Source organism: Buteo buteo, chromosome 5 (assembly GCF_964188355.1).
Source record: "Buteo buteo chromosome 5, bButBut1.hap1.1, whole genome shotgun sequence".
Classification (NCBI taxonomy): Eukaryota; Metazoa; Chordata; class Aves; order Accipitriformes; family Accipitridae; genus Buteo; species Buteo buteo.
The window spans coordinates 12,074,612-12,101,974 of NC_134175.1; the positions used below are offsets into that span (position 1 = coordinate 12,074,612).

Consider the following 27,363-nt stretch of genomic DNA (forward strand, 5'->3'; position numbering starts at 1 on the left):
TCCCACGGGGTCACAGCCTCCTTCGGGAACCTACCTGCTCCAGCGTGGGGTCCTCCACGGGCTGCAGGTGGATATCTGCTCCACCGTGGACCTTCCTGGACTGCAGGCAGACAGCCTGCCTCACCAGGGTCTTCACCACGGGCTGCAGGGGAATCTCTGCTCCGGCGCCTGGAGCATCTCCTCCCCCTCCTTCTGCACTGATCTGGGGGTCTGCAGGGTTGTCTCTTCTACATATTCTCACTCCTCTCTCCGGCTGCCGTTTCTGTGTGCTCCACAACTTTTTTTTCCATCTTAAATATGTTATCCCAGTGGCACTACCACTATTACTGATTGACTCGGCATGGGCCAGCGGCGGGTCCGTCTTAGAGCCAGCTGGTATTGGCTTTGTCAGACACAGGGGAAGCTTCCAGCAGCTTCTCACAGAAGCCACCCCTATAACCCTCCCACTACCAAAACCTTGCCACACAAACCCAATACAGCAATAAATTAAATCAATTTCCTCCAAAGCAAGTCTGTTTTGCCCATGACAGTAACTGGTGAATGATCTCCCTGTCTTTATCTTGACCCGTGAGCTTTTCCATCTTATTTTCTCTCTCTGTCCTGCCAACAAGGAGCACTGAGAGAGCATCCAGGAGGGTATCTAGCAGCTGGCCAAGGTCAACCCACCACATGCAGAGAGAAAGGGACCTCCTGATCAGATAACTGCTTTCAGAGGTAGACCTACTTTTGGCTTGGAGTTCAGTTCTTGCCTGTCCTATCCTCTCCCCACCCCCGCCATATTATTTCATGTTAAGGTAAAAAGAATGACAGCTGATTTTTCAAGTCTTGAGATACTCTTCTGACATTTGCACAATGCCTTTTAGCTGGGAATCTGCAGGCAGCAGAACTGGCTTGTTCACTGCCACTTTCAGTGGAGCAGTCATCACTGCTTTTCACTTAAACCAAGAGAAGACAAGGTGCAGCATGCTGCACTGAAGATACCTTTGACTTGGAAAATATTTTTTGGGTTTTTTTGATAAAAAAAGTATATGTTTACTGTGAGGGCAAGCAGCTGATGAAACCACCTTGCCAATCTCTTTCAGTATGCCATTTTATTTTGCTCTGCACCATTTTCTTCTTACAAGCCATCTTTTTTAAAAAATGAATTTTATTTTTCATCCTTCACTTTACTCAAAGAAATCTCAAATCATAAGTACAGTCTGGCTTCTGAAACTGGATTTAGCAACTGTCAGGATTTCCAATGCCCTGAGATGTTTGTGTTATATCCAGCAGAATGGAAGAAGGGCAGGCAGGGAAAAGAGCATGAAGAGCAGCTGAGCATTACCCTCTGTATTCCCAGCATCCCAGTAAGCCTGCAAGATGTGCCCTTGCAGAAGCCAGGGAATGGTTGCAGAGGAGTCCGAGAGCAAGAAATTGGGCCACAGCACTTCTCCTAAGGCTTCTCAGCTCTCAAGACCTCACAGGAAAGCAGTCTTGTAGGAAAACAAGAAAGATTGCTTCCTTGTGCCACAAAACCTTTACCAATACCATCCAAGAAGAGACCAGTCCACTTGGCTTCTGCACAGCTCTTCTTTCTCTCTCTGTCTCATGATGATGACACATCTTAGAGGTCATTGGTCTCAAGGGCTTTCCAGCCTACACAGCAGCAATCCAACATTAGATGGGTGGTCTTGATGACATGACACTTGGTAGCTTTCCATGCCCTGGAGTTTTCCATGGAAGGCAATTACCTAGTTATTTCAGCAAGGGACACCTTTGCAGCAAAGGAAAGGCTGCAAGGTCTGGCTTTTCTGAGGACCAAAGGAAGTCACACAAGTCCTCTGCAGCATCAAGGACAGCACAGATTACATGGAGTGATCACATGGAGATCTCATTTCTGCCTCCTTGTTTTAATCCCTTCATTAAAAAAGATTCATATTGTGTACATGGGAAAAAAATTGACATTTGGATGCATGCCTCTTGATGTTCAGCCAAAAAAGAGGCATAGTTGCAGTGCCCCACTGGCATTTAACCATAACATAGCCCAAGCGCATGGCAGGAGTCAGAGCAAGTTTCTTCAGAGGCAAACCATTATGGGTCATTGTTCACAAAAGTCCCACAAGTTTTGTAAAGGAGCCACCCTAACAGCCTTGTTGTCAGCAGGAGCAAGAGGAGGGAATGGCTCTTGTGTAACACCTCAATGGTTTCAGAAGAGGTCCTTATCTCCTGATGTCAGTGCCTTGCAGAAGGTCAGCCAAATTCACTAGCTCATTACTTTGTGCTCATGACTTTGTGCTCACCAAATTAACAAGTACCTGAAATCCACCTCGGCATTTAAACAATGATGTCATCCAGCCCAAGAGTCCCATCCAAGCCTTTGAAAGAGCATGCACTCCCCAAAATGTGGTCTTGCTGTTAAGAAGAAGAAAAGAATGAGCAAAGGACAGACACACAGAAATATGGGGGGGGTTTCTTAATCCTTCTCCAAGACCAGAGCTTACATCTAGCCTAGCAAGTAACCAACACTACAAGCTCTCCACCCGCACAGCTACAAAAGACTGAGCATACCCCATTTCTACAGCACAGCTACCCAGGACTAAATTCAGGACTGCTTAAAAATCTAACTTTTAGTTCTTTGACAATCCATTCCATGTAAGTTTATTGCCCCTGGGGAAATACACAACCTTCAAACAGAGCTGTTTTTCCCTGTGCAGCTCTTAGAGGCAATACAGGGCTGCAAAGCTAGCTGCCTCTCTATTTACCAGCAAAAGCAGGAACAGAGCCCACATGATGTTGCTCAGAATATCATCTCAGCTACCAGGCCACACTGAAGAGGTCACTCATGTCAGAAAGGAAAAGGTGAAGAAATCTGCCATTTCTATACTGTGTGGTTTCTATACAACAGTGTCCTCCTAATCAATGACAGCTGAAGAACTGCAGAGCAAAGGGGGAGAAGAAAATCTTCTAGATATTAAAGACAAACATATTTATATCTGTATTTACATACATGTGTCTGTGTGTAAATGCACATACATATTTAGCCTCCAGCCACCCCAGCATTAAATAACCAAAAGGTGCTCAATTTCTGGGAGAAACAGCATCTTCCTGGTGCGGCTTTTGCTATAAGATTGTACAGTAGGAGGTAGCCACTTGTTAGGACACGCTAGCCATGGAAAGCCAATGCGTGTGTCTGCAGTTCTGGAAATAAAGAAGTCATCTGATGGGCCCAAAGAGACTGGTTCTTCAAGCTAACTCCTGATGAACAAGGGTTTGATTGTCAGTATTTTGCACTGTAAACATTCGGACCTGAGCAACAGTGATGTATTTGTGTTTTTAATGGCAAAAAAAAACCTTGAGGGCATAGCTATGTCATTCCAAAGTCTGAATCTATTAATCTAACAGCAGATGCAACGAGTTCCCACAAGCCACTTTCCAAGTTTGAAATCTTTCCTCTCCAAGAGTTGGCGGGGGGTGTAAACATAGATCGATCTCTTATTTAGACTGCACTGACACAACTATCAGCATGACAGATTAGCTGTTATTTGAACAACTCACACCAACATTCTGCTTTCCTGAAATAAGTATCTGCCAGGAAAAAGCAGAATGAGATCTGAACCCCCAAGGCTGCTACTGCCCCTATACAGAAAGCCAATGGAAGCCCAGGAGACCCAATATTCCTGATACACCAAAAAGCCTGCTCTGCCCAGGTGTTCAGTGGAGGGCAGCGAAGGTAAGAGCAAATACCAATGCGTAAAATGAAATGCCTTCTTTTTGATCTGCCTAAACAGAGAGGGGGTAGCTGTGCAGATGGTAAATCCCGATACCAAATGATGAGTCAATCCTCTGAACAGCGTAGTAGTGAGGGGCATATTTTAGACCCGGTGGGGTGCAATAAAGCCAACATGAGGTTGACTTGAGGGATTTACTTGCCTTCTGGGAGATGCTGCTCTTGCACTCTTTCCTCTTCATCATTCACACCCACATGGCTCCTCTCAGTTTCTGTCTTTGGGATCCAAACAGTAATGCAATCCCATGATAGGCTAATCACACCATTTCATTAATCATTTATTTCATCAATCATTTCAAGCCATTTCCCTAGGGCCACACAGCCTTGCCTACAGCTGCCAAATTTCAGGCTCGTTTCATCTCTAACCTAGTTTCAGAGCTGCCTTGTCTCCCTGCCTTTCATGTTTTCAGCTTGCATTTTACTTGCACATTTGAACTGGCTGTCCCTGATCAGTGAAGAGCAGGATGAGGGGGTACAAAAGAGGGGAGCCAGACTTTTATTATTGTTTTTGCTAAACTCAGTGTCTTGGAACCAGATGGTGGCTGACTTGTTTAATTCTACTCTAAAAGTGGACTCAAAAGAGCAAGTAACTTCAAACTGGGCAGCACTCCACGCTAGCAAGTATGTACGAGTCTCTAATAATTGCGAAGCATTTGTTCACTGTATCTTCATGCAACAGCATGTCCTGTGGTTACATTAATTGGGATGAGTGCAAGAGAAACTGGCCAAGAGTATTGGCCCACACTAGGCTCAGCCACTCAGAACATCATTTGCCAACTTTGTAACGAGCAGTTGCAATATTTTTTAACGCATTAATGGCTGGAGAGGTGTATTTTCAGGACTCCAGCAGCACAGTAGCCACATCATACTCTGCACTCACAGGGACAGCAGGTAAGAGAGAAGACATTTGGAGAAGGACAAAAGAAAGTGCTTACAAGACTTTCAGCTGAGCCTTCACTGAACTCTGCCATCTATCATGGGCTGCTACAGGGTAAATTTTCCTACTCTTGGCAAATCACGCATATGGGCAAAGAAAGCCTTCATGCCTCCCTTTAGCTGGGATCTGGAAAGCAGGTCTTCCATGCAAACACAGATCTTTTCTCTTTCTCCTTCTCTCTAGAAGGAAAGGGGAGGCACAAGCATGAGAAACCCCCTCTTTTGCCAAATCAGCCCTTGGCTCTGACAGCTCCTATATGAAACAGGCCCACTTCCTTCCAGCACTGCACATAGTGGGGCTGTATAAACGGTGGCAGATCTAAGAGTGCTCAGGGTTGGAAGGAAAAACACTCACACACAGATGCCTTATCCTTAAATTAACAGCTCTAGCATCAAGTACCCTAGACAAAGAGATAGTTTTAAAACCCAGACCTGAGTCTTGCAGTTTCTCTGATTGCTCAGAGGTGCACATTGCAGAGATCACACTCCAATCCTACAAGCCAGGCTCTTGGGCACATTGGCTTTTGAAACCCCTGCAAGGCCAAGCCCAGAGCCCTGCAGTATCATCAGAGCATGGGTACGAATACAAAACAGATGGAGTCTCCTGCATCACCAGCAGCATTCGCATTCAAACCGTGGCAGATTCCAGCCTACCAGCATGTCCCTGTGGAACTCCAGCCCTCTGCTCCAAGTCGCTCCTCTCCAGGAGAGCCAACACTGCAAATGTCAATCGATGACAGGCATGAGCACCATGCTGAGTATCTGTGCTTTTGTTCACAGTGGGAGCATGCAACATTTTCAATAAATAGTAAGTTCTCCTAAAAATAGAATTTTTAGGGAAACTAGATTATTGGCAACTTTTTGCAGAGTTGCTTCAGCCAGAGAGGGGCAAGAAACTCAGAAGTGTCAGAACATAGCCTGTTGTGCAACAGCAGATAGCAATGAAATAGTAATTTCACTATGAAATAGTCATAATGAATAGTCATTTTAAAGAAGATTCAGTCATGTAATTGGCGCAGAAAGCCAAGGCCTAATATTTCAGCTTCAGGCTTTTTTTCCATCTTCTTTCAGTGAAAGAACTAAATCCGTGACACTCTTTAAACCACAGGCAAACAGCAACAGCACCCAACCATTCACTTCTGGTCTTTCCCCAGACACCCCCACTTCAGTAGGTGTATTTGCAGGCTTTGGCATGTAAGGTTTTTGGACAAAAGGCTGTGTTCTGGTTCACTGAACATATTGCAGATGCACAGATCCACTGCTCTGACCCTTTGAAAGAGGCAGGCTTCGAACGCTGCTCCTGTTCTTGTAACATTCTTTCTCGATGCAATAACCTCATCTATTTTAATCATTTTCTTTCTACTAGGAAAGATGATGTGGGGTCTGGGTTATCTTTTGATACTGCATGTTCCAGAAAATTCACCATCAGGACCCATGAATCCTTTAAAAGCATTTGGGAGCTCAAGAAGCTAAGAACAATTCCATGGACAAGTGTTTATTTCAGTTCCTTCCAAGATGCTAAAAAGTTTGCAATTAATAAAACAACAGTTTTTAACCAGCTTAGAAAACCAAACAAGTCAAAGGCTCTTGCAATCAATTCTAGCATTTCCTATAGTCAGTGCTTCTTCCCCTCAAAATACTCTGCAAGACCATTCCACTAAGTAGGAAAGGTATAACAATATTCCTTAGTAGCACCTGCATCAGAGACTGTCCCAGGGGTTTCTGGGTTTTTTTCCCCCTCTAGATCTCACAAAGAACCTGGCAAACCTGCTTAATGGAGATTTCTCACTATTGAACTTTCAAATACGAAAGAAAATTAAAGACCTTTAAAACATGCACAGAAAAAATTATCTGGCCTTCGCTGCCCCATCCCAGTAACCCACAGGTGTCATGTAGCCCTCTTCTAGAAACATGATGCTCATAAGGACATCAACAAAACTATTCAGACGTTGTCTGCAACAAACAGCTCTGCACCAGCTGCATGTGTCAAGTGCCGTCCACTCACTTTGTAATTTTGTCCATGCCAGTTTTTGAGCTGTGACACTTCTTCATCTTGTACCACACCTATTTCACTTCTGTAACAGTCTCTTTAGGAAGGCCTGTCAGAAGGCTTTTGGGAAGTCTAGATCAGGCCTCTACTTTCCTGATCCATCCCAAACACCTTTCTTCTGCAGAACAGCACTGGCAAGACTTCACTACATTGCTATACTCCAGGTATACTTTCAAGATAATTTCAATTTATATACTTGGTGTGGACATGAGGCTTACTGCTTTAATTGCCAGGTTTAAATGTTTCTGGCCCCCATTATTCTGCATAGTACCTCTTTTTGATGAGATTATGGGCTTCCCCCACCCCCTCACCCCCCCCATTTAAATCAACAGCCTCCAATTTGGGAGGCTGTTATTTTTTTTCTCCATTATTCATTCCAGATCAGGAGGCTTAGCCAGCAGCAGCACCTCCCCACTGCTCAGAAAAAGATTCAGTCTCCAAAAGCACATAAGATTCTTTTTAAGTTCTCATTAATCATGGCCTGTAATCCCTGGGATCCTGCCAGGCTCTGCGGTTTTCCTGGTGGTCTCCTTCTTCAACTCCAAGTCTTAGAGATAGCCAGTGCCCTAAACCAGTTTGGTCTCTGGAGGCCAACAAGAAATCCCAATTTCCTTCTTGGACTCTATTTCTTCCAGCTTAACCTCCCCCTGACTTAATCTGCAATGAACATCTAGACGAATTCCAGGAGCTTGACTTCCTTGAAAGAGTTAAGACCCATGTTTTAAGCTTCCCTTTCTAGCACCGTGCTAACACTGGCTTTCTAGCACAGACTCCCAGCTTGTCACAGAGAACAAGCAATGCCTATAGACACATTGTCACCACCTTTTCAGAAGCCTTCACCACATGGAGGGTTGCCAAGTGCATTATCGGCCATCTGACGTTACCTGGATTGAAGCTGAGGGAGAAATCCGCTGCTGGTCTTTGCAACAAGTGCCACACATGTTGATAATCAAGGCAGATATGCACAGACGGATCTGGCGTCAGTACCAGTCCAAAGAACAAACAGTGTTTGGAAGATGGGGAGGGGCACGTGCCTAGGTACTCCATGATCAATGAATCTGACAGGTTCCCCAAGTATTTTAGTACTTGAGGTGTTAAACAGGGTTAGAGCAACCAACTTGAGAAAAAAAGATATAAAAGCGTTCTTCTAATGCTATTAGCATCACGGCCTCTCAGTAAAGGATTGACTTCTGGTTTGCTTCTTCCTCATGCTAGGAAAAAAGTTTCGTTTGGCTGCTGCTGCTAAAGATTCAGACTTACAGCTCAGTTGGGAAGTAGTAACAAAGTCAGGACTGGATTCTTATAAATCACTGCTGGAAAAGAATCACCAATCACCAAGAAAGTGACACAGAGACAGTATGAAAAAAAAAACAAAGTAGGTGGGAAAGGAACATCACATTCTGGGAAGAGAAGAACCAGCTAAGGCCAGGACAAGCACATTCAACAAGTCATTCAGTGCTTCCTTCCCTGAGAGGTGTTTTGAGCCACCCTTGACTGAGACCATCAGCCAGCAAGGCACGTGAGAACATCATAAAGGAGAATTGAGCTTTCCCTGCCGATGCCACAGGAAGAAAACTACGAGTACACATGACCTTGGCCAATATCAGCTGGGAGACCTTCTAAGGACATTGCATGGCAGCTCTGACTGCTGAACCACCAAAGCCCACTAGCAACATGCGCCGACCCTCATTCAAGAAAACCGGTCTGAGGTTCCAGTGATCTGCTGGCGCTCTGTTTCCTTCAGAGAGTCCCCACTGCACTGTGAGACTGAAGCAACAGTTTGTCCTGGGAAGGGGAAAAAAGAAGGATTTTAAAGCCAGCAGAAGGTCTAAAAGGAGAAAATACAGTGGCAGCTGTGAAGTGTCAGACAGCAGCAAATTTCTTCCTGGTTGCACAAGCATTAATTAGTGCACCTAATCTTTAGAGCCATTACAATGCCCTTGCTAATGTTAACCAGCTGCAGTGAATGAGCTGAGCTCTTGAATAAGAGAGGGAGCTAGGAGCAGGGGTGAGGGGAACAGGTAGAAAACTTCAGCCATAAAATTAAATCTCTCCAACCAGCTTTTCTCTAGCTTTCCTCTTACCAAAGGCACCTTACAGCCCATAGTCCAAGGCAAGGGATGGCTGGGAAATCTGATTAAAAGCCATTTTATCAAAAAGGAGAAGTTTGTCATGCAGGAAAGAGAAAACTGTACTGTGCCTAGGAGTAAAAAGCAAAACCACCTTTGTGCCTGGAGCAGAATTTAAGCTCTGGGCTCCAACGTGCAAAACAAGCACTCTAACCTGGCCAGGATTTTTTGTCTCCGTCATTTCTCCTGCTCCTCCCCTGTTCTGATCACCATTTAAACAATCCTCCTACCCCAAAAGGCATTTTATGGTACAGCAGGCCAGAAATCAGAAGGAAAAAAAAAATCAGAATTATTTGAAAACTGGGATCCTGTCTCCCCTGTGCCAGCCTTGCATTTATTCAATTCTGACACCTAGTGGGCATCACTACCCATGGGAAGTAGGAGCAGAACTGGCCAGCCACGCTCACACACAGCCTTAGCAGTAATGCTGATGCTCAGCATTAGCTACAGACTCATTCTGTCACGAGGGACATGCTCCATCCATAGCACAGCTGTGTCTCCTTAAACCCTCCCAAGCCTCCCCGTTGAACTTGCACTTGCAGACATACTGACAACTGCACATTTTATGGTAGAGTCACGACTGGAAAATGTTCGGGTCCTGCTCCCAGCATCTCACCACTCTGAATCAGGACACGGGCTTGGAAATTAAGGCCTATCCTTCATTTCAGAGAGATCATCCAGGGGTCAGTCCAGTTTGTCACCCACCTGAGAATAGGTTGCTGACAGTAGAGTGTATGCCAGGAAATCTCCACATTCCTTCAGGATGAGCAATAACCTTCTTTCTAGCATGGGCTAGGCTCCATCCAGCTTTCACTCGAGATGATCTCTGCCCTTTGAGAAATTTCTTCAACTAGTTTCCCATAGCACCGAACCCCTCTTAGTTGCTGGTAATTCTACCCATTCCCAGCTAGCCCAAGTGAACAGAATTGCTCTGGGGCTATCAATGCACCAGCACGCTTCCCATGGTGGCACAAACCATACCAGCATCAAGCACTATATGCAGCAATTATCACCAAGCATCTATGGCATGACAGCAAAGAGAGAGTCAGGGATACAAAATGCTGTGGCACCCTGGACCCCAAATACCGCTGTGTTTCCCCAAGTGTTGACTGAAGGGCAAGAAGGGAACTGAGGCCAGTTTTTCTGCAACACCACTGTATGGTAGTGTCCTTCATCCACACCACACCATGGGAATCCCTGCTGAGACCCTGTCAGCATAAATCCTGTTGGGGTGTGCAAAAAAAAAAGAGAAAATGCATATAAAAGGACTGATTCTGCCATAAATGCAGGTTTTACTACCTTTTCATAAAAAGTGAAAAGTCAGCAGTTTCCCTCCTTCCATGGGGACAAACTGAGGTGCCAGAGGTCTGCATAGGACATGCTTGCTGTGTGCAGGGACGGATCTCCTGACACTGCCCCAGCTGCAGCAGGGAGCTGTGGTTGTTCCTACTCATCCCCCAAATTATTGCACAAGTCCAAATCAACATCAGCATAACTCCTCACTTCTTTCCTCATCCTAAAACTACTGCAGATGCTCTGCATTGGAAGGGTGGCTACATTTCTACTTTCTGCTGAGGCAACACTCAAATGAACTGCCACAAAGTCCCTGTATGGAGCAAGGCCCAGTCTAATACCCCAAGGTTTTCCTGTCTTCCCTTCAGACATAGCTCCCTTTTTTGCTGTCTCAGAGTTTCTGAACAACCTCAAAGTCTACAAGAGGAGAATTTCTACTCTGCATATTCCTACCACTGCAAGTACTGTCTCTAAGCAGTGCGGGGAAAGCTCCCTCCCTGTCCCTGCTGCTGCATAAATCTTCAGTCTCCAAGCAAAATCCAATGACAAAAACAGTGGTCCACTTGTCTAGAGTCTGCCTCCTCCTTGGTGTACTTTGCCTCTTGCTATTTGCAACATTCCTCCTTTCTAATGCTGATATCCCTTGTACAACGTAGAAGGAAGGTGGTGTCTTACCTAAGGAACCCCTGGTTCTCACTTAGCAAAGCTACTGTAACTAATAGCTTGGGGAGGTGCCCATGGAGAACATAGCATGCAAATGGACCATGAGTCAAAATATTTCTTGGTGCAGGAGTGCAAAAAGGGCTTGATGATAACGTTTTCCATTTGAGCTTGCTCCCTCCGAGGCAGGCAGTTTTGGAACCTGTCAGTGTACTTGGAGGCTGGGACTCCACAAATGTGAGGACGTGGCTGAACACAAACAGAAGGAGGACCCCAGTGTGATTTCAGGCTTAAGTCACAGCAAGGAGAGATTTGCTCTTGGACATGGTTGTGGTATTTCGGACCAAACTCTCAGACATGGGAGTTGGAAGGGAACATTCGTAGCAACTATCATTGGTATGTTGGAGCAACAAGTGCTCAAGTCAGCGATTTGAGGCCACAAAAGACTTGAGTAATGTGGACAAATCAAATATTACTCCCTAGTGCCAGATAAACATCTGCACAACAGATGCCACATCAGCTTCTAGGTGTGAAGTTATTTGCATACATGCAGCAAGGAGCTTAAAGTACCTGTAATCCATTTTGCTTGGGGGGGGGGGGCGGTACTTTGCTTTTTTTTTTTTGAGAAGTGCACATATCATTAGCATATAGGCATCCCATGTATACTGGAGAGGGCTGGCCTTTTACTGATTTCATTACATCTATCAAAAGGAGATGTTGCAGCCCATGCATGTGCTACAATGGTGCCTGCAGACAAGCTCCTGCCCTCATTCCCAAGGGACATGACCACAAAGTCCTGCCTTCTGAGAAGTTTTTGCTTGTGGGACACCTGTGTTAGCAATGCCAAGAGATCAGAAGACCTTTTCTGTGCAAGGGTCATATCTGGAGGTCAGAGGCAACCTCAGTTTTCATTCTTTAACGGCAGTAAGATTTTTTTAGCTCAGACAATAACTGTGAATCTATAATCATCTAAATGTCCATGCCTTGCCAGTGAAAATGTACTGGCAGTGTATCCCATGAGTGATGGAAATTACTGTGGGGACAGATCCCTGCCGTTGAACTTCTGACCAAGGACGGCAAGTAAGGTAAATTAATGGTACTGGAAGTAGGTTCCTGAAGGAAAGTGGTGCTCCACTCTTGTTCGCACACAGATAGTTATTTCCTCGAACACACTGCACCTGAAAGAGCAAGGGACAGGCTCTGTTCATCATTCCAGCATCAGCTAGCCAGCCCTTAGCTCAAAGACAAGTTTTCTACGCCAGGTCTTGAAAGACCCACTATCAAACTCAGTAGTCTCTTCTGTCTCTTTTCCCTGACATACAGAGCCATGCTACAAGAACTTCGTAGCAAACATGCTCCCCTCCTATTCCACTGATACAGAGGTCTGCCACTACTCTCAATCAGCAAAATACGACTGCTTTTAGGCCAAGAGAAGTGTCTGTTGGGAACTGGGAAAAGCAAGAGTGCAATAGGGAAGAGTACAAGCACAGCTGAAGTTGGCTCATGTGTCAATTCACCTCATACCTTCCAGGAGACAGTCAGGTCTTAGAAGAACAGCCCAGGAAGTTCTGGTCACCCATGACTTTGCCTAGGACAGGAAGGCATGCATGTCTACATGAGAAAGCAAAAGGCCACCATCACTTGAGCTCAGGAGTTTCAGAAAGCAGCTAAGGTGTTTCTTTGCACCAGCTTTTAAGTGGAGAGTCATGGTTCTACCTAAAATCAGCACAAAGGTGTGAAGTCACCCCTATTAGGAAAAAGATGCTCAGCAGAAATTACTTGACTGCAGCAGACAAAGAGATTATGCAAGGACTCTGGAGCTGTACATTCACAACGAACGAAGGGGTGATGTTCCCAGTCCTGTTGACGCAGGCAAAGCAAAACCACCACGAGAAAGGAAAACAGTCCTTCCTCTGCTGGAACTCTACACCTTATCAGCACCTGTCGTCCCCTTCTACTCCCTGCTGCTGCTATGGGTAATGATAGAGGGGTCTTCTGACTACACGTTGTCACGCTTATGAGATAGAAATCCCTACATAACAGGTTTCTTTGCTGCAATTAGTAAGGAAAATTAACTGAGAGTCAAACTGGATGGGAGAGTTGCTTTAGAGAGAAAAATCAGTTCATTTTGAAAGGAAGGACAGTTGCACAGCTGATAAGGAGCCAATGATCAATTCTGCAGCTCCCATGACCGTCACTTACTGAGAAAGCCAGCTGAGTACCAGGAACTGCAGCAGCAAAACTGCAAACCAAGCCAGTGTGCTGTGTGGTGGGAGTGAACAGGGATGGAAATAGATTTTAAAACCCAGCTGATACTTTTTCCTAAAGAAGACAGTTTTATTATGTCCACATGTTTTAAAGATTTCTTTGGCACTAAATGGCATTGTTGTATTCCACCAGATATCCAACTAATTTCACTGTTTCTGTCTCAGAAGATTCACCTGTTCTTTTGATCCAGTTTGGCACAAATCCATCATAAGCATGATAGAAAACACCTATCCGGATCTCCAGTGCTCAGGCAACGGGCATCTCCCCCAGAGGTCTCTTCCCAACCTTACCAGAAAAATGGTCCTGAAAACAGGGAAAGAAAGACATAGAGAAAGACAGGGAGAAAAACACATTCAGTCCCAGAACTGCAAAGTCCTCACCTGGTTTCTTTCCATCGCAGCCAGGAGCAGTGGAAAGCCACGCTTCACAGAATGCTTAGTAAGAAGAAAGCTCTTTCATTGGGATCTCACCATCAGGTAACATGAAGGGAATCACATCACCCAAAGAGGTTGACTGCAACAGGAGTCCATCCAGTGCACAGTTTGAATCAGGGTCTGCAGCTCAGTCAGGAGAGATTCCCTGCACTGCAGGGCTGCTCAGTCCTTATAATCCTGTTGATCCAGGCACTTGCACGACCAACCCAGCATATAGGTGAACCTTTGCTGTTATCCCAACTACGTGCAAAACACCTCTTCAGTACCTTCACTACGTACATGACAGTTTCTGTAGGAACAGCTTCTGTTGCCTATTTACAGATGCCTTGTGTGCGTCCAGCGGGGTCACATCTGCACTAAGTGAACTAGGTGTGCATAGAAGCACAGCCCTAATACCAGCCTACACCATAACCAAAGAGCAAACTTGGTGGCAAAGCCTTAAAAAAACAAACAAGAAAACTCCAAAACTACACAGTAACCTTTCCCTTCTGAAAGGGCTGCAGGGTGGGCTCTGTTGCAAGAGAGAAAGGGATGAGACTGAAAAGACCTGTTTCCCAGGACAGGAACACATCAAAGGTCTGTGCTAACCTGGCGTAGTTCCCAAAGCCGTTAGTACCTGACAATCACTGTCATTAGCTTCCCTCAGCTCCCCACATTTGTGATCAAGTACCCATTAAAGCTAGATTGCTGGTGGGCTAAAACTCAAGCCTTTGGATCTGTAGCAAGACACCTTGTCCACAGCTGTTGCACCCCAGAGAAAAAGGAATTAAGCAGCTTTATTAGTTTGAATGAATCAATAATTAGCTACAAGCATTGCAGAAAATTACAAGCAACCAGAGAGCAACCCAGAACAAACAGATGGAATAATGATCCTTTAATAGCATCATTATGGGTTGGTACAACACATACTGGACACAGTTAGCCAGGCATCTGAGACAGTCCTTCCAGTGAGCTCTAACACATCAGAAAGCAGATATCGACTGACAAGCACACACATTTAGCATCTCATGAGTTCATTCAATGGCCATTTGACGTTATAGCAGGAAGTGAGTTTAGGGAAAGACTGTCGCTTCATTACAGAATAGTTTTTCACGAAAAAGGAAAGGAAATGGCATCAGGTTCGTTCTTCTTTCTGCTTAGTTGCTGGCTGGGGTTAAACCACAACTGGATCTTCCAATCTTGATTCTTCTCATTCTCCACCCTACTTCAAAAAAAAGGGAGGGGAGAGAAATATCATAGCTCGAAATTTGTCTTGTACTTCATAGAGCTAACCAAACATCCATGGCCTTGGAAAAAAAATGTGTTCAGCTTCACTGAGTTGCTTATTAATTTGTTTAGCGTCAGAATCACACCATGAGGAATCTGTAAAAAGAAACCTGCATATGCAAAACACTTCAAGTGTGCACAAATGTCATGTCAATTGCTAATTAGTGTAAAAAAAAATAAAATTAAAAAAAAACCCAGACTGCTAGAAAAATTAACAACAGTGAAGTAAGTAACAAGGGACACAAATCAACACATATTGTAAAGTCTCAGAAGCAGAGATGGTTGAGGCTATAAGCTGATGTATGGTCTTCTAAGAAATGTGTCTGAATTAAGAGCTACAACATGCAGAAGAAATTTGAGATATGTTTTTCTAAGGAAACATGTGCCTGCTTCTACAGCAGTTTGTAGCCTACACTGTTATCTTCAGCAAGTTTGTCACCATGGCAACCTGAAATTTTTCTGTAAGGCAATTTTTTTAGTAAAATTTTAGGGATAGATTTGTGCCAGAAAGGAGTGTCCACACATGTGGTAGTGATAGATATAGTGACCCTCTGAGAGCAGCTTGTCCAGGAGCGCCTGGGTCCTGCCCAGCCCTGGAGATGGGGGATGCAGGCCAAAGAACCAGAACCAGCCACTACACTCATCAGTGGGGACCAACTGACAAGAGAGAAAACAGGAACAAGTGGGAATGTAGGAAATTCCAGCTCAGTTTCAAGAAAAATCTTCCCCCAAGAGTGCTCCGGCACTGAACCTGGAGCCCAGAGAGGATGAGGGATCTATATTCAAACCTCAGCTACACAGCCTCACAATCCTGGCCCTGCTTTGAGCTGGGGTTGGGCTTCCAGAGGTCCTTCCCAACCTGCATGACTCTTTGAGGAGCTCATTTCCAGTGCTTGCAAAATACAACAGTGAGCACTAGGCTGGAAGTCAGCCGAGAGCCCTTTCTATTCCTTCAGTGAAGTCCTCTTGGCTTTTTCCAGGGATTAGATTAAGGGGCTTGCAATCAGGCCTTAAAGACACAGTAAAGTCTAAGGAATCCTCCAAACTTTGCATCCTCCAGAAGCAGGAACAATTTCCTCAGTGCAGCAGTGGGTCTAATCCTTCAAAACAGATACAGAAGAAGCGGACAAAGGGCAAGGCAAAAATCACTGCTGTTCAGAATAGCAACAAGAGATTGTCACAGCGATTCTCCTCTCTGCTATAACACCTCTGCTTCATCACCGCACCACGATCTGACCTGAGCATCAGGAAAGGTCCTGCCTGGGTCTGTTTCAATTGCAGTTCTTCACCTCTGAACAGATGAAAGTATGCTGTCTTCTCTGCTACAGCATGTCACAGATGCCAGGTGACACCAAGGACAGAGCTATCACAGACAGACCCCAAGGCAGGAGGAATATAATGGTAGCCTGTCATTTCCTCCATGTTGCCTGAGCGGTAAATTGCCCTAGCTCTTACTCTCAAAGCTGATCTGCTACGGACCACTGTGCAACAGATCCCATTCTGCGGGGATTTTCCTTCCCTCTGATGCTTCACTTTTTTCCCCAGAAAGCAATAACCTGCTTTCTGGGAACTGTAGAAAGTGGAGTGGGTGAATGGAGAGGAAAAAACAAAGACAGAATATATGAAGTCATGAGAATACAAAACTGGGACTAAAATCAAGCAGCTTCTTAATGAGGACACTGGGGGTAAAATATCTTCTTTCCATGGCCCAGGAAAGTTATGCACCCTGCTCCATTATTATTTTTATAGAAGGCAGACAAACAAGCATCCATTTCACTCTGAAGTTTGGATCCTGGATTTCTTCCATGTGAGAAAAGGCCCAATGTTGCCAGTTATTCTTCCATTGAAAAAAAACCCCTAATATTCAAGGATGCCGGTCTATTCACTTCTGCTTCTGCAAGGCTGCTCATCAGTTTGTAACAACTGCCATCACCACATTCCCACCAGCAGTGAGCTATGGAAGGTGACAACTCAGCCGGAGAGTCATTTTAAGAAAAATGTAGAAAACTCGAGGAGGAAATCACAGCTCCTTGGCTTGATGCAGAAGGAATCTGATTGTCTGTTAAAGAACACTTTCCTGTGTGTGATTAGTGACAGTAAGAAAAGATCAGCATTCACAGTCTACATGTATATTGCAAGCAAAGGCAGGAACTTTCTTCTTAATTTTCCTGCTCAAGGAAATGAAGCATTGCTGGTGAGACTCCAGACATAAGTCATAGGTTGGACTCCACCCTGCACAAAAAAACCTGCCTTAGGCAGTTGATTTTGGAAGAGCAGAGCATTGGGGCCCTTTTCTTTTACTTTCTGGGGTCCAAGGTGTTAGGTGAGTTTGAGCCATTTTTTAGGCTCCTCTTTGCAACTCACAGCCACAAACACCATTAAGCAGATTCCAGCTTAATGGAACCCATAATTCCTCACATGTGTGCACACTCTAAAAGCCTTTCATATTGTGTGTGTGCTAAACAGCATCCTTTCAGAGCAGGAGTCCCTCCTCCCCAAGAGTTTCAACAGGGGATTGACTGCAGCACTGACTTGTCTTTTGCTGACACTGTGGCAACTGACACAGCTCCAACAAGCTCTGCACATACCTGGCAGGCCAAGCTAACTAATGACCTTAACACTTGTTGCAGGCTAAGGCTGTTAACCACTGATCAGCTGTTGTAGAGCAGCTGTCTCTCCTGCTGTCACTCGCTCATGTGCCTGAGCTATTTGTTGGAAAGACTGGTCCGCAGCATGACATGTGAATTTTACAGTCTTCCTAGTTCCGGAGATGCACTAGGAAATAAATCCAGAAAATCTGATTAGGACTTGTCACTGAAGTAAGCTCATTAATCATTGATGTCGTTCTTTCATATGCAGTTTGCTAACTCCTGCAGGCACCAGCAGACCGGTGGGTCTGAAAACTGCAGACTTGAAAAAGTTCTTCATTATATAACAATTGCACTGATTTTTTCCTCTTGAATATTTAGCACATTCTAATAAATAAAAAGAGCCACAAAGCACCAGTGCGATCATTTAGCCTAGCTTCTTGCATAGAGTCAGGCACAGGATTTCCCTGAAATAATTCCTGTAGCCAAAAAAGATAAGAAGATCTAGTTCAGAAAATGTAAAATTCAGCAAGAGAAACCCTGTCAGCCACTTGCCTTAGTAATTTCTGCAGCAGTCAGTTACCCATACTGTCGCATAAAAAAAAAAAAAAGAATCACATTTCATTTCTCACCTGAACTTGTCTAGCTTTGCCTGTCAACAACAAGTTCTTTGAGTAAGAGATGAAAGTCTTCTATTATTAAATTGCTGTTTCCCCAGCCTCCCCCAAAATACTCTCAGCTAAGCTAAGCCAGCTGAGCTACTGCCATCTTAAAACACAGCACATATTTCCCATGCCCCACCAAACACTGCCATCCCGGTATGGCTTGTAATAATGCCAGACATGATCACACAGGTGCCAAAACACAGGAAAAAAAAGCCATGAATAACTTTCCCTGGCCTCAAACACATGAAATAATTTGGATACCTGTGGTTCCAGTTTAAACCCACGGATGAAACCTTCTAATTCTGGATACCAGTGAAATTGGGAAGTAAGACTTCTCTCCAGACTTTACAGCTAATAATAAGTCAAATTGACAAAAACAAGAGAAACAAGGACTTTTGAACGGTTTTGAAATTCTCCCTTAATATCCTGATGTATCTGCATCTGAGATGTCCAAAATCTAGGACACTGGTATGAAACACAGCTCCATAAATGACACTTGCAACCTATCTTCAAGAACAAGCAGAAAGTATAAAAACTCCAACTGCACAGGATTTCAAGAACAATAAATTTCTCCCCATTCATTTTGTGTTCTCTTTCAAGATGATTTTACAGCTTACTTCTGGTTTAGAGATTTGTTAGACATTAGATACAGGAACACAAAATATTTATGATTACTGCTTAATGGGGATAGCTCCTCTTGAGAGCCAAAGAACTAATTTAAGATATCTGATATTTTCCAAATGCAAACAAAATGATGTCACCCCATTTTGAGCACAAAGATCTCCTTCCCCACAACTTTTCTGGAAGATCGGTTGAAGAAAGTTCAACCCCAATTCACCCAGCCAGACTGAGACAGTTTGGTTCTCAGAAGCCAACAATGGTCAGGCATTTACAAAATTTGTCCCTCTCTTCCCTGGAACAGAAAGTCAACCTTATGCTACTCTTCAGTAAGCCTCAGTCTTTCCACACCATCTCCTTGGATTAAAGGTACCCAGAAGGACACAGAGTGCACACCAGAATGCCACTGCAATATGCTCAAGGAAGTTCAAAGACATTTAGAAAAGTTAGAGACTCCTGTAAGAGGAAAGGTAGTGATTAAAAAAGTCTATCACCTTTACTGGCTCATGGATAAACTAAAATAGCATATGGATTTAATGAAATCATTTTTACAAACACAGACCTGACCTAGCAGAATGACTGGGTTTTCCTTTCATATCTAGTTTCTAGGAGAGTAGGGGGTATGTCTCCTTCAGCACATATAGGTTTACCACAGATATGCTTATGAGTAACATGTGTTAGGTTTTGGTGAGTCATCGGTGCTAAATTACAACTAAAACTGTCTTGTTTCCAATGCAGCAGGCCTGAATTGAGCTCCACGCACATGGAGCATTCAGTTCTGGCACTCTTTACAGGGACAGAGGCCTGCTAATGATATGTACCCAAGTGAGCCTGCAAAACCTTTTTCATCACAAAGACATAGTGCTAAGTAATTTCCTCTTCCTTTCCCAACTGCTTTAAAAGTGTTTAGCATGCCAAAGAATGATGTCCATTCTGTGTTGCTAAAACTCTTTCAAAACCACTTCCCTTTAGATTAACTCCATAAGACAGCAGGTAAAATATCAGCAGCAATTAGAGCTGCTCCCACATACAGCCTCAGAAGTAGGTCAGCAAAGGTGGTTTGTATAGGATAGGCCTTGCCAGCTCCAATGAATCATGAGTGCCTTTCATTACCATTCCCATTAATTGGGCTCCAAACATCTCCTTCACAGCTTCTCTGCAACAAACACTTGCCCTGGGTAAACTGCATCTTGGTTCTCCCGGGTACCTTACTACCGCATTCGTTTTTTGTTTGCTGAACTGTGCGGCCTTGGGGCCCTGTTGCATTAGATTCAGCACAAAGACATGGCGATTCCTCCAAGCGTCTGCAGTCTAAACAGACACAACAAGCAATGGCTGGGAGGAGAGCACCAACACAAAGATGGCAGGTGACTTGCTGAAGGACCGTGTCACCCAACAACTCACCTGTGTCTTTGCCAATACACATCTAGAGCATGTTCCAGATCCCACAGCCAAGTCATACACCCCTGCTAAGGGCAACCCATTTGGATAAGATCCAAAGCATCCACAAAACATTAGACAGAAACATGTCTCTGCCAGCCAAGACAGATGGAGGCAAAAAGGCAGAACTGTAGCTCAAGGCTTGGGCCCTATGCTAAACTCAGGCCAGCAGATTGATTTTCTTGCACACCGTTCACACTGCCTGCACACCAGGACACTGGTGTTTGTGTCAGTATATGGAAAGGACTACTCAAGAGTGAGTGAAAGCTGTGAGCTCTGTAATTGGGATGTCTTCCTAAAAGTGAAGCAACAAGAGGGAAATCAAAAATGTCTTCTGCTGCCTTGACAACTGGTCAGACCCCTGTTCTGTGAGCCCTTCCGTAGGCACCAGAGATTGCCACCCCATCAACATTTGTCGATGGTTCTGATAGTGCTGTTTGTGTCACTGAATTTCCCCATAAGCAAGTCCTACAAATGCCTGGAGTAAAATGGCTTTTATCATGCTCGCAGTCAAGAACCACATTCCCAAAGAGGTCCTTTATCCTGAGCAGTCACTTTCCCATCCTGCTGCAAAACCTGCAAACCTAGGATGCATAAAAGCTACACTTTGAATTGTACTCACCCAAACCATACTATTCAATCTTGTCAGAGCCGAAATAGCTTGGTTTATGCCAGCCTCCACGGCTGCCGCCTCTTCCCCTTAAAGGGAAGGCTTCAGGACCCAATACACCTTTTAAAAAAAGAACATGGAGACATACGGAACATTATATGTTTTCAAACGTGAGTTCATTCAGCGTTCTGCACAACATCAAGAAAACCTCAAGGATGCATGCAAGTACGGGTTATGTGAGCACAAATCTGGCAATTCAGAAAATTCACAGAGTATACAAACCTTAGCATTGCCCTACTTTGCAGCCTAATGCCCTCACCATTTCCTCAATGAGACACCCCTCTGCAAAGGAAAAAGCAGCTGGCCATGACCTGAGCAAACTGCTGGTCTTCCATATTTTCTTCTCCCTCAGACAGATGACCTTCAGATGGTACAAACAGATGATCCAAAAGGCAACCATGTGCCAGGATAGTCCAGCATGGCAGAAATGGCTTACCTTCTCTGCGACTGCTGCCCCGCCTGTTGGGGTTCATTATCGGCATATGCATCATCTGTAAATTAAAGATGTTTCTTTAAAAAACTCATCCGTCGAGAAGTCTGCCTCTCCTTCATTTCCTCGGCTACTATGTGATCACTGAAGTAATTCCAAACTTCATTATTAATTTCTCTGAAAACAATATTACTGCTGATACTATTGCAAAGCAGTGCTGTTGCTAAGGAAGCCTGCAGTTACAGGTAGGCTCTCAGGTCAACATCTTTCGTACTTCGTACTTTACCTGACCTTCCTGTAGCACAGATACAGCCTGAAGAGCAGAGCCTGGAGAGCAGAGTTAGTCAGTTGCAGTCACACAGGGCACCTCTGACTCATTTATCCCGAATTACTCTTTTAAAAGCTCTCTATACTCTTCTTTTGTTGGTCTCTATCCAAGTGATATGATCCCAGCCTCAGCCAATCACGATTCCTTCTCATATTGAAATGCCACCAGCACTACAGGAGCTACACCAACACCATCCACCACAGCTACACCACAGCATCTCAGCCAGGCTGAGGTCCCTTGAACTGAGTTACAGCTCTAGAGCAAGAGGTATGGTGCACTTGCTACAGCTCTCTGCAGAAAGAAATACTTTCCTTTTCAGGTGCAATAATTCCCTTTGGCATTTATTCCTTATTAACATTGCAGGAAATACATTCCCCAGCAGGAATATTGGCAGCAGTACTGAATTTTAAGTGATGGTTAAAGACAACTTGCAGGAAGATGTCTGCTTGTAAAAGCAAGTGTTTGTATTATACTGAGTGCCCTATTAAACAAGACTTATGCTTAACCCACAGAGGACAGGCTGAATATCCAAGACTATGTTACATATTTTAGTACTTCACATGCAGTCTTTCTGCTCTGCAAATCAAGACTTCCTGCGGTACATTCACTAGCTAGCTCTGAATAGAGATTCTGAACAAACAAACAAAAAAATTGCAAGCTAATTTGGCAACTCAAACCAAGAGAAGGTGCCACAGAAACCTATTTGCTTCAAGTTATTCATTTAGTAACTTGCACTTTCCAAAAATAAAAGCTGTCCATATCCTCTAGCACCTTGCTTGTGAAACTGTCTTTGTTCCCTGCATATAATCCTCAAGCACAACACCCACTGTAGATCTGTGTTGTAAGTGCAGGCACCCAGGTTCAAGTGTTGTCAGTTCATGGAAAAAGTGGACACTGGCATGATTTGAGAACAGCTAGCAGGAATTCACAGGTTGGGTCAGCATTTAATCACACCTTAAAAACCAAATAAGAGCTCAAAAAGGGAATACAAATCTCAGTAGAGCAAGTGTTCTTCAACTATACTGTGATTACATGCTCAGTTGAGCTGGGCTTGGTAACAGAGCCAGAGCCATCGGCATTTGTTTCTGTCTATAAGATGTGCCAATCACTGTTCTCCAGGCACATACTCTATATGTCAACGAAGAAAGAGTGTCGGAGTTGGTGGATGTGCCAGACTGCCGCAGAGATTCACACTGTCCCCAGGCATCCATCAAGCAAGGTCAAACCTCTCAGCTGATGAAAAGTGAAGCATTACAGGAGACAGCTGGATTTCAAACCACATTTGGTTTTCTGATCAAAACCTCCAACTGCAACAGGAGTTGCAGTTCACACATATACACCTGACTTCTCCTTAAAAGAGGATGAGCAGAATTTTCGCTCCCCCAGGCAGCAAAAATTGGTTTTCCCCTTCCTTACCTCCTCGCTGCTCATTGAGTCGGAGCTGGATGTGCCACGGTGGCACCGCACGATAATGTTTGAGATCAGCTCACCAGAGACTTCCACAACACTTCTGCAGAAAGCAGTTGACTGTAAGAGATCAAAATAGAGCAAATCTCATAGAGCGAGCTACTGTGCAAACCCTCCCATGGGAGTTTCACAGGGAGGTGTTATTGTGTGCAATAACACAAGTTGTTGCATATTAGGTGTATGAAGTCTTGACCCTGCTAGAGGCAGAAGAAAATCTCCAAGTCCTTTTCATGCCTCTAGCATTGCCAATCACAAACAGAAAAGCTGTGCAAGGCTATGCTGATGGCAGCTCCAGGTCTAGAAGTTAAGCTACCTTTAAAGAAGCTGTCTCTATAATTTGACAGAAGCTTCAGCAAAACCTGCCACCCAAGTTTGGAAAACAGAAATCCTCATACCGTATTGCCTCAAGAAGAAAAGAAGAGCCATGGTGTCTGTTTAGGATACAGTGATAACTTCCCAGCAGCCAACTCTTGTGTCTTTAAAGAAAACCTAGCAACAGCCATCAATTCCATGTTGTCCCATCTATATGCACACACAAGCTGCTTAGCTCAAGAGTAGTGATACTTGAAGAGATGTTTACCCCCCTCTTCATGGGGTAAACTACCTCCTGAGGTAGTAGCATAACTCATAAGCTATGAGGAAAGCCTTTGGGCCATATGTTCAGTGCCTTCCCAGAATCCCTTCACTTCCCTAAAGACTGTGCCCAGGAAGGACAGCTAAGTTTGGCAGCCATTCACAGAGGAAAAGAGGCGAGAAGAGCTCAGCTTGGAGCAGCACAAAGAAGCAGAGATAATCTCTGTGGAAGTCTGACGCACAGTATGGTATCATAGTAGAGAGGGACTCAAGAGCTATTCCACATGCTTTGTAAGATTTGTGCAAGCAGTTAGGACACAACCACTCAGAAGCCTGCAATGGGAGCCATGTTTTGACAAAAATAACTACGCATGGAGAAGTCCAGATTCAAAAATGATGTATTTACACCAAAGCTGGTCATCTTGGAATCAGAGCAGAGCAAGAGCTATATATATCAACAGCCTGATCTGTGTTTATTTCAGGCTGAAAAGAGAGCTGAAAATCTGAAAAAGATTAGCACTGTCAGCAAAAGTAGGAATCTGCACTGCATAAGAAGATAAGCCTTTATATGGTGCCCAGATGCATGATAGACAAAAGCAGGTCAAATATCAGGTTTTCTACCCTCTTATCTTAGAAAAGAAGCCATACCTTCGTTCCAGGATTTGGCTCCAAAGCACACAGACACTTTTACTACATGATGCTCCAAGACACGCATCCTCTTTTCAGCTCACAGCAGCTCCTCTATTCCCCACTGACCAGGCAGAAGAGTTTCCCAGCACTGATACTTCCCACCTAACACCCACTCCATGCTGCAGGTTGTATTGGCTTGGGTTTGGTTTTGTTTTCAGAAAGCCAGTCATTCTTCATTCTGCAGCACTAGTAGTGTTTCAACACGCCCATCCTGCACTGAGGGGTGTGTGTGTGTGTGTCACATTCACCCCAGAGGCACTCACCACAAAAGGCCCAATTTTGAAGTCGCATGTGAACGGGTCTCTCCCTGAGGCTTTTGTGCACACAGTTTCACGAATGCTGAACTGCAGGTCTAGTCTATAGGTATCGCTGTTCCACCAGTCAACCTGGTAAAAGGAAGGTCAACACAACATATAATTAGTGCCTGTCATTCTTCCATGCCCACTGTGTGGCAACCTTGCTGCTTTGTCAAGCAGAAGCAAGACATAAGGGCATTTTGTGTCAGTGCCCGATTTAGAGCAGATTACTGTGTGTGAGAAAGGCTATTTTATCGTGCTCAGGAGTCATTCTCTTGGGCAGATTTGGTAACAGCAACACAGAACAGCTTTCCGTAGGGGTTTTACTTAAAACCCCACAGCCACTGTGGGATCCTCCTACTGCTCAGAGTCAGTTTGGGGGGCTATAGCTGTCAAAGGTAGATAAGTATAGCATTACCCCTGCATGTTACCCCCTCTTCTGTGGGAACCAGGGAGCTAACAGCTCTGCTTTGGATATCTAGACTGCTGGGAATTCTATTGCAAACACATGACTTGGAAAGTAAATCACACGACTGCAAGCAATTGAATTAATGCAGTTTATAGAGTTGCTCCTTGTCAGCTCAAACCCCCAAAACAACAACAACAACCAAAAAAACCAACAAAAAACAAATCCCCACTGCTTTCAAGTACTTCCCCCCCAAATGAGATCAACCCCAAAATCATCCTGTCATTCATTCCTGCAGAAGAATTGATACATGCCATCTATAGAAACAGAATGGTTCTGAGGATGTTTGGGAACATGGACATGCTAACTTTAAATTAGGAAGTTTTAACTCCTTGACTCTGGGAATCCAATATAATTCTTAGCAACACAAATTAAAACAGATATGGGTTTCCTGCCTGCATTTATACATTAGCAGATTTAAACCAGAATTAGTGCATAGAGACAGACAACATAAATATATATTGGAGAAAGAATCCTGAATGTGTTTGTGTTGACATATAATTAGCAGTGTGGACACTTATCAGCTGAGACCTTCAGATGAACCAGATTACTTTATGCCCAAAGCAAAGCAGTTAGCTGGAGGTATTTAAAAACACTGCTTTTGAACAAAATCTTACAAGATATCCCTCAAAGACTTCTATACTAGGGGTGGAAAATTTGAACTCCTAAAGTATTTTTAATTACAAACCAACATACGAACAATATTTAGGTTCCTAAAGCCATCACTTCAGATAATGCCCCAAACCCACCCTCTTCCAAGCAGCATCAGAAAACTCCAACTAAGTCTAGGTTTCCACGGTTGGGTGAAAAAGAGCTTTCCATCACAGCAAAGTGTATTTCAGGTAAAGGTTCCCCATTTTCTGCACACTTACTCTTGTGACATGGCTCCTGACAACACCGTACAGGTTTGTCCCCCATGACTGAGAATTGATCCTTGCAATGGAAGCATTGAGAGCCTCTTCTGTGACAGGGAGTTCATAGTCGTACACTGGAAACCCTGAGACAGAGGCACAGTTCCATTAGAAGTTCATCATGGTCCTGTACTTTTCCTCCCTAAACCACCATAAGAAAGAGGTCGTGGCTCCATTCTGAGCAACTTACCTGAACATGAGAAAACACCCAGTGTGAGGACAAAAATTAAGATCCTCATAGCGTGCCTTGCAAAATCCTCTGGTCTTTTTCCCTTTCTAAGCAAGGATTTCCAGTGCATATTCCTCTGTCTTTATATAAATGCAGCCTTGATCCTACACCTGACCTTCCTGTGTCCAAGCTCTGCTACAAACATTGCACTTTAAACAGAATTGATCTGAGAGTAAATATTTGCTGTCAGCTTTTCTCCATTTAGCAGTAGTTCTCTGATAAGAGATGGGCTGCACTGCCTTTTTCCCAGGACTGCAACTAAAAGGGAGCACTGAATTCCTGGTATCTCCACAGCCAAAGGCAGAACGTAGTTATTTTGTTCACTTTTAGCCATTAGTTATCCATTTAAAGCTGGTGAGTCGACTATTTCCTTAGCACTGGACCCAGCACCTTTGTGTCTCAGCAGCAACTGAGAGCACTTACAAACTGGAGGGGACGATTCCCCAGCACGGAATGGGAATCCACCTGTGTGGACCTGTCCGACACTACCACCCTGCAGGCCAAAGCATCCAACGGAAGCCTCCTGGGCTCACAGCAGACCCTTGGGACAGCCCAGGTCTGTTTGCCATGCAAGCTCCTGGGATCTCTGGCATTTGGTATGCACCAGAAGAGCTCCCACGTTGCTTTGACTCATGCCAAGCCTGAGCCCAGCTAACCAAACAAGCTGTGGACATTTGGTTTCCCCTGTCAGATCCCCCTGAAGCTGAGGCTTCATTTTCAGCACAGAAAGTAATGGGCTTTTTGAAAAATTATGGCCTGACTTCAGTACTGAAAACACCATAAGGAATTACAGGGAGGAGCTAGACGTGACACCTCAGCACTTAGCTAACTGGAGCCACTTGCTAGTCTTGGTTTCCAGATACAGGCAACCTATCTTATCACTCTACCACAACTGCCCCACAACAGAGCCACTTCTAGTAAAGCTCAGAGATACACCTGGGTTTTAAGTGCTTAAAGGCTGTCTATGGGAGTTGGGAGGCAAACTTGCCTTCAAACAAGCTCACCCATTGCTGACTGTTCACAAGGCAGAGATGTGTCTAGCCATATTCATTTTGAAGATCCCATGTGTGAAATTCTTCCATTAACCTTCAGATTGCAGTTCTACTTGAATTATGTGGCACAGGGTCATTTTGAGAACTTCCCAAATGACAAGCACTCAGGGAAAGATATGGGAGCATGCAAAGTACCAG

General features: G+C 44.4%; 1 protein-coding gene across 2 annotated transcripts; it reads right to left on the bottom strand.

The window, feature by feature from the left end:
• Nucleotides 1-14,288: 14,288 nt before the first annotated feature.
• On the bottom strand, nucleotides 14,289-26,326 carry SPP2 (secreted phosphoprotein 2). Of its 2 annotated transcripts, none has more exons than XM_075029266.1 (7): nucleotides 26,135-26,326; nucleotides 25,906-26,030; nucleotides 24,535-24,657; nucleotides 22,958-23,068; nucleotides 21,220-21,274; nucleotides 20,736-20,843; nucleotides 14,289-14,737 (listed from the first exon to the last, which is right to left on the bottom strand). In XM_075029266.1, the coding sequence occupies exons 1-6, from the start codon at nucleotides 26,241-26,243 to the stop codon at nucleotides 20,746-20,748; spliced, it is 621 nt and encodes a 206-aa protein (XP_074885367.1). In that variant the 5' UTR covers nucleotides 26,244-26,326; the 3' UTR covers nucleotides 14,289-14,737; nucleotides 20,736-20,745. The 2 variants fall into 2 exon arrangements, with proteins under 2 accessions (XP_074885367.1, XP_074885368.1); XM_075029267.1 differs by having other exon boundaries at nucleotides 14,289-14,740.
• Between the last annotated feature and the right edge of the window lie 1,037 nt (nucleotides 26,327-27,363).

Coding starts and splice junctions, on each gene's coding strand:
- SPP2 (XM_075029266.1), bottom strand. CDS start 26,243: ATGCACTGGAAATCCTTGCTTAGAAAGGGAAAAAGACCAGAGGATTTT. Junction 26,031..26,134: donor GGGTGTTTTCTCATGTTCAG/GTAAGTTGCTCA, acceptor CCTCTGTCTCAG/GGTTTCCAGTGTACGACTAT. Junction 24,658..25,905: donor TCAGGAGCCATGTCACAAGA/GTAAGTGTGCAG, acceptor TCCTTTTACCAG/GTTGACTGGTGGAACAGCGA.